This window comes from Mauremys mutica, chromosome 3 (assembly GCF_020497125.1).
Source record: "Mauremys mutica isolate MM-2020 ecotype Southern chromosome 3, ASM2049712v1, whole genome shotgun sequence".
NCBI lineage: Eukaryota > Metazoa > Chordata > Testudines > Geoemydidae > Mauremys > Mauremys mutica.
In genome coordinates this window covers 150,475,345-150,494,872 of record NC_059074.1, presented here as the reverse complement: position 1 = coordinate 150,494,872, position 19,528 = coordinate 150,475,345, and the positions used below count along the sequence as shown (strand labels likewise).

Below are 19,528 nucleotides of genomic sequence, written 5' to 3'. Positions count from 1 at the left end.
TCAATTACTTATTTCTACAACCAAAGAAAAATAAACTCAAATCTGCATTGATGTGAATGGAGCACATCATAATAAATAATAATAGTAACAATAATAATCGTCAATTATTAACCTTTTGCTAACATGCACTTGAAAAATTATTTTAAAATATTTTGTAATTTAGCATTTTACAGCCTGTTATTTATTAACCTTGCCAAGAGGCACAACAGAGAAACACCCCACTGAGATTGCTTTTTTCACCTCATTTGGAAAGCATTTTCATCCCCCACGTTTTAACAGAAACTAAACGAACATGGTAGTTTTGATTTAACCACCACCTCTTTATATTATCACCCAGAAATTGCATGGGTTTCAAATCATCATCACTGACTCATGTCAGTACATCTCTGGGAACAATATGCGTTTGTTAGCTGCTGCTGCCCAGCTTATGACAAATTTTAACAAAGCTCAGCATTTAGGCCTAAAATCTGGGCCAGATCCACTACAACAATTTACACTAGCTGAGGATCAGGCCCCTAAAGTGCCAGTCAAATTTATCTAGGGTGTAAATTCCTTTATCTTCATATACATGAGGATGAATTTGGCCCAGCCTATTTAGCTCTTATTTGTTCTGTGACTTCATGCACAGCACTTGCCAAGCACAAGAACTACAGCAGAGCAAATACTGCAAAAAATAGTATTTGCAAACATTCAGGGGAACAAAACCAGCGAGCTGGCTTCAGTGGTTGCTCATAAACACTCCAATGGTTCTGTTCATGTGGATGTCTGGGAGAAGCGCAAACCTATATATATATATATATATATATATATATATGTGATCACACACAGAAAAATTAGTGTTATCCAACCAGGAAGCAGAAACAATACTGCGAGGCTTCTGTGACCAATCACGTGGCTCAATTATAATTACAACTAAAAAAAAGGAGAAGTAGTTAATAAACAAATATTCAGAACAAACCAAAATTTGATGTAAAAACATTCATTTAACAATGGCGAGTGGTGAAAAAATTAGTGGAGGTCAAGAAATTATTCAACCAGCTCTGGTAAAAAACAGAAGGTGCTTGTGTTTTGGTTCAGCTTTATCAGGTGTGATTCATCATATGCAATGTGTACTGTACTGCTAGATAATGGCAACCTTTGAGATCCTTGTCCTCAAGGCCTTTGCATATCCATGACCCATGTCCATAACTTCCCATTGTTAGATGGATGACATGAGGCACTAGCAACTGAACACACGTCACTTCTATTTTTTTTCTTAATCTACTAGTTCCTTTCTGTTGCTAGGGTGATCTTTTAACAACTGATAAACTATGTCAAGCTACAGGACTCTTTCACCTAGAACAGGAACATCTTGTCTCATTGGAGCAAACATGAACATTACATTGAGAAAAATCAGTCTACTTAGAAGACCTTCTGAGCATTCATGGCATAAAGAGATCTGAACCAGGGTTACATATTCATGAAGAAAGAATAATGCGCAAGGCAGAGAGACAGGAAGAAAATCTATTCTTGCTTCATTTTGTCAGTAGTTACATTCACAATCGTTAAGCCTGACGTAGGAACGAGTTATGAACTCTTCTGAGGGCACTTTCCAGGATAGGAGTAGTAGAGGCTGCTTTATTTGTGAATGAAGGTGCATTGGCAATGCTTTGTACAAGTACCCAGGGTTGGAATAGTAAGGGACTCTGCAGGTTAGGAGTCAACAGTGCTGGCAGGAAGTGTGGATGATGCCTAGACATTGAATGCCAAACTGGCACTGCCAGTCATTTTCACAAACTCAAAAATTAAATAAATTGACAGTAGTAAAACTTGAAAGATGAGGGAGAACAAACAGGACTGTCATTTTTCTTCATCATTTTCATCTTTTGTTCTTGCCAGAGGCTGAACTGAAAGCAGACATTTTTCAGACAAAATACTTCCCTCCGCCCCTCCCCACTATTTCTTATACAGGATTTTTGGCATTTTTGCAGAATATAATTTTGTTTTCATTTCTGTTCTGTTTTGCTCCCTGGTGAGTTGGATGCCTTATAAGTTTTATAAGGGGCAGGACTGCTCATAGGATTTGAGCTATGTATGATTTTAATAATGATTACACAGCATGTAGGTTCTGTTGCTATGCACACAATATAAAATGGTAAAGAAAGGGATACAGCAGCACTGTTTTGGCTTGCACATTCCAGCAGAGATTCCATTGCATCCGACGAAGTGGGTATTCACCCACGAAAGCTCATGCTCCAAAACGTCTGTTAGTCTATAAGGTGCCACAAGACTCTTTGCTGCTTTTACAGCAGAGATTTGTTATTCCTCATATTTATTTATTCCCATCAACACACCAGAAGTCTTTCACCTTTCATATATCACTGTGTATTAAATACAGGTCAGTTAGTAATTTGCAATGGATCATTTATATGAATCTCACCAGTCAACACATTTGCTAGCATATTCACAGAAGGCCAATACAGAAAATGTGAAAGAACGCAGTCTTCCAGCAGCAGTTGTGGGAGCAAACAACCTAATCAGTTTTAAGATGGAGCTTGATAAATTTATGAACAGGAGTACACGATGGGGCTGCTCGTGATAGCAAAGGACTGGACTGGGCTCAGGGACGCAGGAGATCCCTTCCGGTCCTTTGTTCCTATGTAACACAATTAAAACTGTTGATAAATTGGAGAGGGTTCATAGAAGAGCCATAAGAATGGTTAAAGAATTAGAAAACAGGCTTTACCAGTGCCAGACACAAGGAGCTCAATCTATTTAGTTTAACAAAGAGAAGCTTAGCTGGAGAGTGAAAGATTCAGACCTTTAGCATTTCTATTACAGACAGCTCAGGCTCAAGGGACTGAAACTTATCCTACTCATCACAACCCCTAATCTCGCTCATGCACATGCACAATAGTCACATTCCATCGCTTTCCAGAAGATAACCACTTGTTCTGCCCATACAGTAGAGCTGACCTATCATTACCTTCATTTAGCAGTCCCAATAATATTCCACATAGATGTTGACTGCATGAGCTATAACCCTGCGTTGTACATACAAGGAAATCCACTCGCTTGCATCTAGGAGTGGCTAGCATTTCCTCCTGGAGGTGCTGCTGTCTTCAGATGAAAACTGCTGTTATGTAAAGCAAGATTTTGACATGAGGGCTATTCTTGATTGCCCTGTTCCATCTTATTACAGTTATACAGCATAAAGGTCTTTCACGTCAAGCAACTAAGGGTGTGGCTACACTTGCGAGTTGCAGCGCTGGTGGAGGCTTTCCAGCGCTGCAATTAGTAAGTGTCCACACCTGCAGGGCACATCCAGCGCTGCAACTCCCTGGCTGCAGCGCTGGCCATACACCTGGCTCAGCATGGGGAATAAAGATTGCAGCGCTGGTGCTGCAGCGCTGGTCATCAAGTGTGGCCACACACCAGCACTGTTATTGGCCTCCAGGGTATTAGCAGATATCCCAGAATGCTTTTATAAATTACTCTCTTTGTTTTGTTATGCAGCATCTCTTTGTTTTGTTGTGAACTCAGAGCTCCGTAGCTCCGTTGATCCCGGAGCTGCTTATCTACAAACACAGCTCCTGTTTGCTGTGATCAATCTGTGAACAATCAAATGAGATAATGAGGCAGGCAGGGAGTGAGTGTTTGCTTGACAGAAACGGGGCAGAGGGGAGAGAGGGAGTCCGTTGGCTGCAGGCTGTTTGCAGTTAAGAGTTAAGGGTAAGGGATTGGGAACATGTTCTGATTTTTCAAGGCAGGAAGGTAACACACAGTGTTGGCTCCAAAAATCCCCTCTCTCTCTCTCTCGCCTGCTCCCTGTCACACTACGCCCCACCCCACCCCCTCTTTTGAAAAGCACGTTGCTGCCACTTGAATGCTGGGATAGCTGCCCATAATGCATCACTCCCAACAGCGCTGCAAATGCTGCAAATGTGGCCACACACCAGCGCTGGTAGCTGTGAGTGTGGCCACACACCAGCGCTGGCCCTGCACAGCTGGACGACCAGCGCTGCAACTACCAGCGCTGCAGATTTGTAAGTGTAGCCATACCCTAACATACAACGGTAAAGCATTGTGCATCTGTCATTCAGTTTATAGAAGTTTGAAGGTGTTAGTAAATTTTGCAGGGTCTCGGTGACTTCATGGAGTTATATAGATGTCCCATGATGCCTAATGTATGAATGTACGAGATTTATGCATAGCCACTGTTTTCAGCTAAAGGCTCTCATATAAGAAACTAAAATAGTGTAATATCTATAAAGGATTTTAAAAGCATCAGGTCAGATATTAGGAACAGAAAAGGAATGGGAAGCAGGATTTGAATCCAACAGTTACAGAAGAGAATATGCGTAGACAGATAGCTTTTCCTATTTCACCTGTCCCAAAGTATGAGATAGGGTAGTCACCACAGTGACCGTGTAGGCAAATGCACTCAGCAATCAGTAGATAATATGAGAAAGAAAACAAGAGACTGACTTACCCCAGCCAATGCAGAGATAAAGCCGAAAAATTCTCTGTTCAGAAAAGACCGACAGGACCAGCAGTGTGTACAGGTACATGCCTTCCACCAACAGCCAGTAGTAGTTTGCAGCCACACAATACTGCATCATCACAAAAACCAGGCGGCAGCTGAGTGACTCCTGAGAGAGCAGAAAATACAGGTCAGTGAATGTAGCAGGGGTGGTGAAAAAAAGGAGACAACCCCCCCCCCCCCCGAAGTTCTAGTAACATGAACAGAAGAACAGGATTAACTGTACACTCCTCTTCCTAGTCAAAACATATCTTCACTAAATGGATCACACCTAACCACTGGGATAACTAAGGGTCAGCTACTGTACTTCAGAAACACAGCAGGTGAATTCGAAAGCAGAGAACTGTATAGAAGAACATTGACCCTTGTTTCTTTACATATCTACTGCTCTGAATATTCCCCTGTGTAAACCTTAAGTGGTAGTTTGCCAGTACAGTATAGGAGAAGGGAAGAGAAGAGTAGATACAAGATTGTCTCCAGTTACTGAAATCAGTCACTGAAAAATTTCAGGTCCACAGATACTATATTCTACAGATAAGAACTCCACTATTCCAGAACACACAGTTGATGCCACAATGCTGCGAATTCTTCAAAGGCAAGTGATGTGTGATACCAGAGCAATATTGCCCTGATGCATCATATCTGACTGCAAAACCCTCTTGGCCATTTCTCTGAATTTTACAACTGTTCAGGAATCCAAACAAATACAATTAACAAATTCACTTGCCCATCAAATCATAAAACAAATCTGAACTACACAGCACTGTTTACACACTATGCAGAAGTACTCAGCCCTGCCTGCTTGAAGGGAGGGACTGACTGACAATCCAGGAGGTCATTGCCAATCCTCACATTTATGATTTTATATCAGCTTGTCGGTACACCCCAAAGTCTGCATGTTACAAATCACAAGAAACTGATCATCATGTGGGATGAACCCATCTGGTCCCAACAGGTGATCCCCGTTCAGTGGAAAGTAAAAAATGCTTACGGTTCCTATCACAGTGCTCAAAGAGAGATTAAAAACCCCTTCCTGATTTTTCCATTTTCCAGTGCCTTTAACCTCCTGCATATGACCTAGAATCACAGCCGATAAGTATCTACTCCCATTTAATTTCCATATCACTGTCTCTCACAACTTGGTTACATTTTACATATCAGCTCTCAACGGGAGAGAAAGCAGTTCTCTGGTTTCAGCATCATCACAGAATATTTACATACTTTCTATATTCAGACTAAAGTTTAAGTGACATGTTACTTTAGCTCCTCCCAGATTTGGACTCACATTCAAATCAAATCACCATAGTTAGCAGGACTATACAGTCCCCCAAGAATGACCAGCTCACTGGGTCACATGATTGGCTGGACAATGTCACCTGTTGCAATGGAACATCTGTCAGAATATTCTGTTGTCATCACTGGAAATGGTGAGTGTGGAGGCAAGGGGGAGAGGTATGGGGCATTTACCAATACATGGGTGGGGGGGGGGAACTGCTCTTGATGTTTTCTCTGCCCCATGGGGACAAACCTTCAATAGGACAAGAAACACAATGGGGTAGCAATTATTCATAGGTAACAAGACTGGGATTGCATTACTAGAACTGTATGAAGTCTGCCAAGGGACTCAAAGGAAAACCCTGTGGAAGTGAAGAAAATATTTTGGACAAACCTCAGTACAAAGCGAAAGTTTCATGCAGATGATGGACCACTGTCCTCAGAAGCAACATGACTCTTGCCCCTACCTGGTAGGAGATGAGTCCTTCCCACTGGTGCTCAGGCGTAGCTGTTTTGTACATCCACTTCACCACAGAATCCTTAATGAAGACAGATACAGCACGTAGGATAAAAGACATGAAGAGATTCAGGTGAATGTAATTCCTAGTGCAGTGCAAATGCCTGTAACAAGAAAGCAAAGCCTGAGTCAGTGAGTGTGTGTAAGCTGCAATGATACCATGGGTATGAGTGAGAGTGGAATTGATAGATTCTGTTCAAAAATCAGTGGATACTCATGCAGATGAGTCACTGGTAACTCATTACTTGCGAATGGCTGCGGGGATCTGAAACTCTCTAACAAATATTCACCTTTAGGCAGAAGCCTGACCTAGAAAATTTCCGCCCAAAAGGTGAATATTTCAGAACAACTGGAGTGTGTGAAAAATAGGGAGTTATAATGAAACACAATTTACAACCTTAATTACAGTGATCACAGCTGAGGGAGCTAAAGGACTGAACTTTTTACATAATGCTGCGTCTAAACGATTTAAGTGATCCTTCAGCACAGAAAACAAGAGTGCAACAGGAATACTTTGGAAGGGTTCATGTGCTGGTGCGCAGCACAGCAGCAGACTATGTTAAAGTATCTGTCCCCGTGAAGGGAAATTATCATACATATTAATTATCACAGACAACAAGAGAAGACTATATTCATCAACAGCATCCTGAGAGGATCACAAACGCCTTCCATGAGTCTAAAAGAAACACGATTTTCACCTTTGTGGTGATGATAAACAATGACGGAAGATCATCATCTTCGTGAATTTCAATAGCCAGACAAAATTGCTACCTGTCAAAATGTGTTTTGGGTGGGCAAAGGAAACCGGAGTTGTGTGATTGAAACTCAGCAATGAAGTGCTGTCAATATTTTACCAGAGTTCTCCCACTAATATTTCCTCCCTCAACTTGTGACAAACTCTATGTAAGCAGAAGCACACATGCTGCAGAGGGGAGAGATGGGGGAACTCTATTAACTTGTTTTTCCATTTAAACAAAGACACATTCTCACAACTAGGATCAAGAAAGTAGGCAGCGCCACTTAGAAAATTCATATTAAGCTATGCTCTGCTGGAAGTGATTATTTTTTATTTCTGAAAAATATACTGAGCATATTATAGAGGAACTGTTGTTACGCCTATATTTTAAAGTCCTAATTTTTCAGCTCTGCAACGTTGGCTTGGAAAATAGATTTGGCCTGAAATTTTCTAGATTTCTTCAGAAGGCAAAAAAAGAGCATTTCTGCAAAGTTTGAAGAAGATTCATTAAGCCACTTTTAAGTTACAGGTCATTTCACAATTTAACCATGTTTAACTTTGGTCACCCTCTAGCTCAAAACTAGCTTGTTGCTACCCCTTCAAACTTTCCATATTCTTAAATCTGCTTGAAAAGTCAGACACCATCTATACACATATATATATATATACACACATATACACATACACACACACACACACACACACAGAGAGAGAGAGAGAGAGAGAGAGGTGAATGAAGAAAATAATTTGTAAGTAAATACAGTTACTGATTATCTGCATTGTGGGTAGTTTAGGTGTCCAATACTGCTCCCATCGATTTCAATGGGCGGTATGGGGACGATCCTGTTTCCATTGTTAAGCATAGAAGGTTTCTACCATTGACTTCGGTGGGAGCAGGACTGGACACTACTTGTTTGTGAGCACGTTGCCCTCTCTTGGCTGGTTGCACCTTAGAATTAATATAAAGGATAGTCTATAGCGAACAGAGATCTTCCTTTAGCTCAAGGTGGAAAAATCCGTGGTTTGGAACCAGGTTTCTGCTCCCAGCTCTGTAAGCACGCAAGGTTGCTGTGGATAGTTAGAAGCTGAGGCTGCAGTCAGAGTCCAACAACATGCGGATGTTAATTCCAAGGGAAAAGTCCTTCTGACAACTAGAATTTGTCCTGATAATTATAAGTTGAACAAACATTTTTTGAAATTTAAAGACTTTAAAATGGCTCCTTTTTTCATGTTTTTGTGAAGCCTCTAACATTGTTGCTATTCAGTTTTTCATTTTCTTATGTTACTGTGCTCAAGTTTCATAAATGTTGCAAAAGGCAAGTACATTTGTCACTTAGCACTTTTGAAACTGAAGTTATTTGTTCTTGGATTGACAGCAGAACACAGTGCTCAGCTGGAGAGATTTGAACTGTGGTTGGGAGTTTTGGACATCCTCCTCCAGAAAGATTTTGAAAACACCTGCCATGTTGGCTCAATCTGCACCATTTCAACAGCAAAATAAATTGCTCCTCCAGAGTATTTTTATGAATTCTGGGGAGAAGTCATCTCTGGCAGGGGTGATTTAGTGGTAGCCAGAGAGCAGTGACTCTGAATCCCTAAACTGTACTAATGCCTAAACATGTGAATCATCATAATCCTCCCATGGCATTGACGGAGGCAGAACTTGTCTTTCTGGGTTTCCCACAAATTTCAACTCAGTCGTGGTCATTTTAAGCTCTCTTTGGAATGCAAAGAGCAGTCACTCTTGTTTCTCAGCTAAAAAAAGATAAAATACAATAGACCAAGATCAAATATCTGCATTTCCTGCACTTTCTACCTGTCATTCTGAATGCCCCCATATTTGCACCTGTTGTGCTCAGTATCCCCCAAATTCAGACAAACCAGGCTAGAGTCAATGAAATTGCAGCAGGCATGCATGGTGCATTTATGGAAAGATGTATGATCTAGGTCAGGCTGCCAGCATTTTTTTTGACCAAACCTAAGCAATCTAACATATATTCCAGGGTCCTTTCAATGGCTTCTCAGTCATCAAACTCTGTTAATTTCTATGCTCTTCCACAGAATTTGATGGAGTCATACCTAGAAGAAACGAATACATAGAGCTGACCAGAGGATGGCAATTCTGTTTCATGGCACCGTTAGCAGGTTTGGGGGTGTGTGTGTGGAATTGTTCCATAGTGGAACAAAAATCTTTCAAATATTTTGGCAAAAATGGAATTGCATTAAAGTGTCTGTTTTCAGATCAAAACCTTGAGGTGTTCATGTGGGGAGGCTCGTCTGACAGGTTCGAGTCCCTGATTCTGATCTCATTTTGATCTGGCATGAAAAATTCTGCTCTGAATCAGGCAGAGCAGGGACTTGAACATGGGTTTCCCCACCTCCGATGCCAATCCCCTCACCACCCTAGCGTATGATAGAATCAGTCTGTCCTCTCATCCCTTCCAATGAAAATTTTGTCAAAACCAATACACCTCCGCAAAGCATTTCAGCTTCAGTGAAACAGCATATTTTGACAAATTTTCATTTTGTGGAAAATATTTCAACCAGCACTTCTAGTAGTTTAGAAGCTAAATATGTTTGGGAGAGATAAGGTGCAAGAGGGGAGCAGGGAAGGGTGAGAGGATGAAAGGAGTAGAACAGGGAGATGGTAGAAGGGAGAAGCTGAATGTTTCAAAAGTCTGATGCTGTTTAGACTGGAAGAACAGCGTGGCTGCTTCCACTCTGCTTTGAACTGCATCAGGATTACCTGAATCCAAGAAGGATGGCAGTTGCTATTACCAGGGCAGAGAATGAAAGAGCATATCCAATGGTGTAGATGACTGACACGTATAGGAGTTGTTCCTCTGGTGCATCCTGACAGCATAAAAGGAAAGAAAAGACAGCACTCGTTGGACCTGTTTCTCTTCTCCCATCTCCGCATTACCTTCCCACCAACCCTACTTTGATGACACCTACTATTTTTCCATCCCTTTATTAGGTACTCAGAGGCACACATTACAAATCAGAATCTTCCACCTTTCCCATTCCCCAAACAAACAAAAATCCCACCTCAACTCCCATTAAATACAAGAGCTTTGCAGCAAGCCCAGAAAGTCAATAAAACGTGGCTATTACAGAACAAGGCTGAAGGGAGTGGGGAAGGAAGTGAATTCCAAATCCAAAGGACACTGTCCTTCCTATCTATATTGCCATACAGACAGACACATCAATTCTGCAATAGCAGATATAAATTCTGAAGCCAGCATTTTCAAGCGGGAATGCCTAAAGCTATGTTCCTTAATGCCATATTTAGTGGCTTCTTTCATACCCAAGTTTGAAAATTTTGGTCCATGTCTTGGGGAGAAAAGATTTTTGTAGAACATGCAATAGCTAGAGATAGGCCTGAATCATGATGTTTGGGTTGTGGGGCAGGATTTAGATCCTGTATTCTGAATCATCTCTAATCACAAACCTATTTCCAAGACTCATCCATTTTATTTCGCCACTTTGGGTTGATGACACTACAATTAGTGAGCAATGTGCACTGTGCTGTACAAAAGAAGACACTCTCCCTGCTTCAGAAATAGATAAAACCATTCAGAGGCACACGGCACAGCATGTAAGGGTTCAGACTGAGTGCAGAGGCCATCATGGACAGGTTTTGTGGAATAAGAGAGTTTTAAAAGGAAGGATTTGAAGACTGCTTAGTCCAGGAGGAGAGACTTTGTCAGGGTCACAGCCTGGCACAACTTCTGAGACTCAACAGTTTGAAACATCAATGCAGCCCAAACTGATGTTTAATGTTTAAAGGACATGATGCCTCCTCTCTCATCTTGGAGGATGTTACATTAAAACAAACCTTAGCTTTTTGCCATTACCCTATCAGCTTGTGATCCTTGTGCAGAGCCTCCCTCCAACATTCCTAGTGGGTTTGTGTTTGGGGGATGGCCACAACATGACAGTGATTTTTACCCAAACTAAGCCCTCGGTGGTTGGATACATGTTGTGATAATTGGGCCTAAAATTTACCTTAAATTGTGAGCTCAACTGTAAAAAGTACATAAAAGTTCATAAGATGTCACAATAACCTATAACAACACGTACTGATGGGAAAAGGGATGAAAGGGAGACAGAAAGACTGAATTAGTCCAAACAAAAAAACATACCAATATAACTCAAGGATTGTGTTAAGATCATCCCTTATAAACAAGAAAAGCGTGGAACCAAAAATCAGTGAACCAAAACTCATGTTTCGAAAACTAGGCCTAATTCGTGAACAAAATAATGAGGGGATAGGCTATTCCACCCACCATTCCCTTGGTGGGTCCTTACGAGACTTTGGGGAGAAAAATGGGTTACTGGAGTGAACTTCACCATCACCCCACCACCACCACCACCTTGTGGGACCCCATGACTTCATCATCCTGATCCTGAGAGATATCTTGACCAGACTGGGTTCGAGAGAAGGACTCAGATGACACTCCCACCCTTACCAACTCCAGCTGAGTCCCAAACACCATCTGATATGAAACAGGATCAAACTTTAACATAGACCATAAGAAAGGCCATATTGGGTCAGACCAAAGGTCCATCTAGCCCAGTATTGACCAATGCCAGGTGCTTCAGAGGGAATGAACAGAACAGGTAATCATGAAGTGAACCATCCCTTGTTGCCCATTCCCAGTTTCTGGCAAAAATGAGGCTGGGGACACCATCCCTGTCCATTCTGGCTAAAAGCCATAGATGGACCTATCCTCTATGAATGTATCTAGTTCTTTTTTGAACCCTGTTATAGTCTTGTCCTTCACAACATTCTCTGGCAAGAAGTTCCACAGGTTGTGTGAAGAAATACTTCCTTTTGTTTGTTTTAAACCTGCTGCCTATTAATTTCATTTGGTGACTCCTAGTTCTTGTGTTATGAGAAGGAGTGAAAAATTCCTTATTTACTTTCTCCACACCAGTCATGATTTTATAGATCTCTATCATATCCCCCCTTAATCATCTCCTTTCCAAGCTGAAAAGTCCCAGTCTTTTTAATCTTTCCTCATATGGAAGCCATTCCATACCCCTAATCATTTTTGTTGCCCTTTTCTGAAACTTTTCCAGTTCCATTATATTTTTTTTGAGATGGGGTGACCACATCTGCACATAGTATTCAAGATGCAGGAGTACCATGGATTTATACAGAGGCACTGTGATATTTTCTGTTTTAGTATCGATCCTTTTCTTAATGATTCTCAACAGCAGCAGCAGCTCCAGCCCATCTCAACTAACTTCTTCTCTTTTCCCCAGAAGGACAGTTATTACCACCTCTGATACTCATTAAGAGTCTGTCAAACAAGAGGGGTTTTCCTTCTAAACACTCTCCAGCTACAGAGAAAGGGAACAAGGGATGTTGTTAAAATAAAAGCCTTACTTAATACTTTACATTTCAAATGCCTTAATTGTTTTTCCTTCTTTTCTTTATCTTTAATAAGAGGTTAACATGATTTTTAATTTTGTGTTTGCTGGGGTAATAAGCAGACTGAGGTCTCTGTAAACCAAACCCAAACCTTCTTTAACACAGTTTATGTTGGACAATGACTGGGTTATGTTAACACCTTTAGCCCATATATTCCATCTACTTTAATACAAATGCATAAACATATTTGAAAAGCAGGCAATTAGGAGTTCTGCATCTGCTAAAGTGGAAAATAGAAATAAAAATTGCAAGCTATTTCCATATCAGGAGGTGACACAATGTATTTAGGGTTTAACATAATTGCCCCCCCAAGCACTGTATTTTATGGAAATGAGCTATGTACCAAATGGCCAAGTGCTGCCATAAGGCATGTGTCTACTTGGCAGCTCTCAATATATAGTTAAGGAAGAAGCCTTAAACTGCAAGTGGAATTAAAAATGACCAGGCATGCAGTCTGTTAGGCTAAAGCTGTCTCTCGATGCCACAGAGCTTTGAAGGAGTGGGAAAAGGGATGGGGCTGCAATTTAGGGGACCACTTACATTTCCTAAACTTTCCTTCAGATGTATTGAATTTCCCTTCTTCCCTTTCATAACCCTTTCCAATTTACAATCTTCCTGCTCCCTATGAAGGGCTGTGGCATTGCAGAACAGGGAGTTCTGGGAGAACAGGAACCCCTGATAGTTTTGGGGATCTCCTATGTCTGGACTGTTTGTCCGTGTCTATACTAGAGTGTGGAGCTCCTTGAGACAGGGACTGGGCACTCAATAAATAGGTCAGAGGCAAAGGGCTAGTCCTAGAACATGTTGAGAGCTCTTAACTTCTCCCAAGGTCTAGTGCATTACAGCCAGGAAGTGAAATTGACCAGTCTAACTTTGCTGCCCAAGTTCAGTTAAAAGTAGACAAAGAGCATAAATCATAGAAATGTAGAACAGGAAGGGACCTCAATAGTCCAGTCCCCTGCATGGAGGCAGGAGTAAGTATCAGACCATCCCTGACAGTTGTTTGTCTCATCTCTTCTTAAAAACCACAGAGATTCCACAACCTCCCTAGGCAATTTGTTAACTAACTTTACAGAAGAAGTTTTTCCTAATGTCTATCCTAAATCTCAATTTAAGACCATTACTTCTTGGCCTGTCCTCAGTGGCTAAGGAGAAAAATGTATCACCTTCCTCTCTATAACAACCTTTTACATGCTTGAAGACTGTTATGTCCCCTCTCAGTCTTCTCTGCTCCAGACTAAACAAACCCAGTTTTTTCAATCTTTCCTTGTAGGTCATGTTTTCTAGATCTTTAATCATTTTTGTTGCTCTCTTCTGGGCTTCCTTCAATTTGTCCACATCTTTCCTGAAGTGTGTCATCCAGAACTGGACACGCTACTCCACAGGAGGCCTTATCAGAGCTGAGTAGAGGTGGAAGAATTACCAGGACTTCTCGTGTCTTGCTTACAACACTCCTGCTAATACATCCCAGAATGATGTGGGTTTTTTATGCAACAGTATTACATTGTTGACTCGTATTTAGTTTGTGATCCACTATAACTCCCCACTCCTTTTGTGCAGTACACCTTTCTAGGCAATCATTTCCTATTTTGTATTTGTAAAATTGATTATTCCTTCCTAAGTGGAATACTTTGCATTATTGTCCTTATTGAATTTCACCTTTTCTTCAGTTTGCCAAGGTCATTTTGAATTCTAATCCTGTGCTCCAAAGTGCTTGCAACCCCTTCCAGCTTGATACCATCTGCCAATTGTATAAGTGCACTCTCTATCTATGCTGTTATCCAAATCACTTATGAAGATATTGAATAGAAGGAGATCCAGGACAAATTCCTGTGGAACCCCACTCAATATGCTCTTCTGCCTCAGTTGTGGCTCATTGATAACTATGCTCTGAGTACAGTTTTCCAGCTAGTTGTTCACCAACCTTATAGTGGTTCATCTAAGCTATGATTCTCTAGTTTGTTTACAACAAGGTAATGTGAGACAGTATCAAAGCCTTACTAAAGTTAAGATATATCACATCTACTGCTTCCCTCCTATCCACAAGGCTTGTTCCCTGGTCAGAGAAGGATATTAGGTTGATTTCACATGATTTGTTTTTGAGAAATCCATGTTGAGTGCTATTTATTACTTTATTTTCTTCTAGGTGCTTACAGATTGATTATTTGCTCCATTACCATTCTGGGTACCAAAGTTAAACCGACCAGTTTATAATTCCCTGGGTTGTCCTTATTCCTTTTTCACAGATAAGTACTATATTTGCCCTTTTCTAGTCTCTCTCATCCTCCACAAATTCTCAAAGATAATGGCTAATGGCTCAGAGATCTCTTCAGCCAGTTCCTTAAGTATTCTAGGATGTACTTCATCAGGCCCTGCCAGCTTGAAGACATCTAATTTATCTAAGTAATTTCCTATTTTAGCCTCAGATCCTACCTCATTTACACTGATGTTGCTATATTTGTCATCCGATCATTGGTAACTTTTTTAGTGAAAACAAACAAAAAGGGCATTTAACACTTTGGGCATTGCTGTGTTTTCTGTTATTGTCTTTCTTTCCTCATTAAACAATGGGCCTACCCTGTCCTTGGTCTTCCTCTTGCTTCTCATGTATTTGTAAAATGCTTTCTTCTTACTCTTTATATCCCTAGCTAGTTTAATCTCATTTTTTGCCTTGGCCTAATTTTGTCCCTACATACTTGTGGTTTTTTTAATATGTATCCTTGGACCTAGTTTCCATTTTTTGTATGACACTTTTTTTTAGTTTCAAGTCACTGAGGGTCTCCTGGTTAAGCCAGGGTGGCCTCTTACCATACTACTTAACTTTCCTATTCATTGGTATCATTTGCTTTTTGTGCTCTTAATAATGTCTCTTTAAAAAACTACTAATTCTCCTGAACTCTTTTTTCCCACCCCCTCTCCGACTTGCTTCCCACTGGATCCTACCAACCAATTCTCTGAGTTTGCTAAAGTCTGCCTTCTTGAAGTCCATTGTCTTTATTCTCCTGTTTTCCCCTTAGAATCATAAACTCTGTCATTTCATGATCACTTTTACCCACGCTGCTTTCCAACTTCAGATTTTCAACCAGTTCCTTCCTGTTTGTCAAGGTAAATGGCGGAAAGGATTATTTTTTAACAGTTCAGTTAATTTTAATCATGCAAGCTGTTATTAGCAACACAGGAAAGGACATTATTTTTGCCCTGACAGCGTTCCCTTGTGGGAAGAAAACAAAAGAGATGAACATTAAATGTCTTCACCAGAGTGAGTTAACACTACTGTATTTCATCCCTGTGCAGAAAACTAAAGGCAACTCAGTTCTCTTCTAAGGCTTTGCAGCTCCTCGTCTGGTACCATTGTGTGGCTGAACTGAGCATCTGTTTACTGGATCAGCACTGTGCTTATCTGCATTACTTCTTCCAATGCTCTTATCTACACCAAACACTAAGCGAGATTAAATGGAGAGCCTTAAAATTTCTTACTGTTAGACTCACTGGGGCCTGTTAGAGAGATCAGATTGAAAAAGCTGATTTCAGTAGGAATAATACATGTGTTGACTTATTTCCATTTTTTATAGGCAAAATCTCTTCTCCTTACCCCATCTGATGCCTCACATTCAGAAATGTTCTTCCATGGCAGGGTGGAATTCTCCTTCAGCAGCCAAGTGCCCTCAGGAGTGCAGAAGCGGTAAACTTGTCCATGGAGCACTGCCAACAACAAGGAGGGAAAGAACGTAGACTTACTGGGGAGAAGAATAGAACAACTACGAAGCTTAGCCTACCCTCTCCCCGTCACCTGTCGCCTTATTACAGCTGTTCTTCACCTTGCTCCTTTCCTGTAACAAAGACTGCAATTCATTCATTCTCACAGCCAACTGTGTACAGCTTCCAAGAACAACATTACAAAGAGTACTCCAAAGACCGCTCCAACTGTTCAGCAGCAACAACCCACAGAGTTTGTGGCTGAAAACAAACCTCTGTTTGGTGAGGAAACTGCATGTATATTTGTTAGGAGAAGAAATGGATCTAAACTGAATGCCCAGATTCAAACACCCCAGAACTTTAGGAAAGTTTGATCCTGAACGTTGTGACTTAAGCCCGTCTGTAGTATGTATGCATATGTGCAGGTTCCTGCCAAGGTCTCCCTGTAAGCTGAGCCAGTATGAAGTTGCCTTACCAGGAATGTAAGCAAATACCCAGATTTGCTCAGGAGATGGAGGAACACAAAAACCACAGATCCCCTCTGCTCTTTGCCTATATTAGTCCCAAAATTAGTAACAGTGATAACAGGGAACACTTGAAAGGGGTATGCTAAGATGTGCACACAAAAATGTGGATGCTTGGCCAAACCTCTGCTCTAAAAATTGAGCCACAAATCTCTCTAAGCTGCCCACACATTTTTTACTCATGCAAAGAGTAAAACCAACAACAAATGAGAGCCCTTCAGAGGCTGTTAGAAGCCTAGTGTTATGAGACAAGACTAAAAGACACATGATAAAATAGAACTATACTGAACCATCAAAATAAAAGTAGGAAGAGGGGGGAGCTTTCAGATACACTGTAATAAAGGGAACTTTGTGCTGGTAAAAGTCTTATCCATGTATTTAGAACAGACTCTCTCATTATGGTATGAAAACATGCTGGAGACTCAACACTTATCCACAAAACAGGTACAGCAGCAGTGCAAACTGCTTCCCAAACACTGTAGCTTGCTAACATGCCTCAGCCTCAATCTAGACTACCTCTTGGTTGAGAAGGTACCATAGTTTGATCACCAGGGCCAATTCAGCCCCTGCCCTTTGCTGAGACAGCAGTGCAACATGGACATGGACCCACTAGAAACTGACCTGAGAGCATTAATTCATTTTACAAAAGTCATCAAATACCCTTTTGATTACAATTTTCACTAACTATCAATCTGATCCAGATTGAGCCTATAACCTGTTATCAATATACCAAGCCAACCAGTTTCCTGCTTACTACAAACTAGAGCTGATTGAAATTCCAAATTTCTGTTCTGTGGGAAATTCTGACATTTAAAAAAAGAGAGTTCCAAATTGGAAAATAAAGTCAACATTTTCTGTAAAACAAAATTAACAAAAACAAATCATTTGGGGTTAATCAAAACATTTTGATAAAACCAAAATGTTTCAATTTTCACTTTTTAAATTTGATTTTAAAATCAGGGTTTAAAAATTATTTTAACATAATACAAAATAATATAATATAGTGATTGCACTGCAACTGGTAATTGCCTTGATAAATGGTATTGTAATAAGTATTGGAATTGGTATTCTAATCAGCATTTAGTATTGTAACTGGTATTGAAATTGGTAACTGGCTTGCTTGTTGGTAATCGGAGTATAGTACTTTGTTATTAGTATTATAGTTAGAATATAAAATTATAAGCTGGAAGAGAATTTTCTTCAGTAAGTGTGTGTGTCTCTCTGTGTCTATGAAAGAGGCAGCCTGTGCATGTAATATATTTCATATTCATTAACCACTTTGTTTGAATGCTTCATCATCCACTCCCTTTATTTATAACCTGTGAAAACTGTAGGGGATATTGCTGCATTGCCAGAGATTGCTTGTTAGGTGAACAGTAGTGAACAAAAAGGGTTAATTTTCCTCAAGATTTAGTGGATGACACATATGGCAGGTGAATTGCTGCAGAGGACATTCATGTTAGAGCCACTAAATCTACTCCAGAAGTCAGAATAATGGCTGAAATAAAGGAAAGCTTTGAATCTACACAGAAAGTGTTAGTAACCTTGGATTGAAATGAAAGGCCATCTTAGCAGTTCACCTTTAAGATGCTACAAGTTTATCTTTAAAATATTACAAAACAAAATGCAGTAATAAGCCAATCTGGACCATACGACTCTTTATACTTTAACCGCTGTGTGTCTACTTTATTGGCTTATTGCAAAACTTTTCTACCCAAACCATTTACAAGATGAGGAGTTAAAATGTGGGGTGACCAAGATGCATCCACAGGCCAAAGGAGGCTAAGAAGTCCTACAATGAGGCCCAGGCGCCTCTTGTTTTTAATACCACACGCTGTGGGATGCAGAGACTATGAGACCCAGCGTGTAATGATCAGCCTTGACCCAAAGCTCAGTACACCATCTTTTAAAAAAGTTAGATCTAAATGGCAATACCTTATTGCTTCTTCAGGGTCCGTTTTTTCGTACTGTAATTATATAGAATTTAAGATCAACAAGGGTATGTCTACAACGCAGCTGGGAATACACTAAAAATAGCAGTAGTGGCACTGGTGATGACATGGGCTAGTTGGCTGCACCCAAGCCCATGCAAACCCCAGGATCCAAACTCAGGAGGCTACCTTGATTGGCCACTCATGCCACAACATACTCACTGCTAATTTTAGCATACTAGCTCAAGCAGAGCTCACATGGGTCTGTCTACCCAGGCTTAGAATCACGCTTCTGAACTGCAGTGTAGACCTTTCATATTTAAACTTCCACAAAGAATGTGACATTCTAGAATTAGCCAGTTTCATTAATTCCCAATGTTCTGGAAAAGATAACAGTTTTCTCTCGAAGGCAGCAGAGACTCTGTAGTGAATGAGTAACAACAGAATGATTTGCTGCCACAGATTGATGTGATCCCTGATCATGTGACTTGACCTTCAATGGGGAAGACAATACATTTTAATGGAGGAGTTTCTTCTCCTTTAAAGAACTCGTCTCAGCTCATTCCTAGCTGAGTTTATCGTTCAATGTGGCCTGAGCGCACAGCTCGCTGGATGTGTACATGCAGTCAGTTCTTTGCTGGGGAAGTTACTGTTTAAATGTCTCACTTCCATACTTGGTTTTCTTTGCAATAAACATGCACTAAGTCCAAACTGCAGCTAGCAGCACGAAACCCATGAGCAGTCTCAACTTGTTGGGGAAGAGGGGCTCCAGCTTTTACTGCAAACCTATTTAACCAGCCATATATTTACAGTGGGCTCATCACCATAGTATCCTAAATTATATTCTTAGCTCCTGCACCAGGGATATTTAAAACTGGGCTGAACAG

General features: G+C 40.7%; 1 protein-coding gene across 1 annotated transcript in view; it reads right to left on the bottom strand.

Annotated features, from left to right (window-relative positions):
- The window catches only part of GLP1R (glucagon like peptide 1 receptor), a 103,018-nt gene that overhangs the window by 21,495 nt on the left and 61,995 nt on the right, over positions 1-19,528 (bottom strand). Inside the window, exons 4-7 of the mRNA XM_045010329.1 lie at positions 16,083-16,192; positions 9,797-9,903; positions 6,265-6,418; positions 4,472-4,631 (exon numbers count right to left, since the gene is read on the bottom strand). Of these exons, the coding sequence (XP_044866264.1) occupies positions 4,472-4,631; positions 6,265-6,418; positions 9,797-9,903; positions 16,083-16,192 (531 nt within the window). The remainder of the gene's footprint in view (positions 1-4,471; positions 4,632-6,264; positions 6,419-9,796; positions 9,904-16,082; positions 16,193-19,528) is intronic.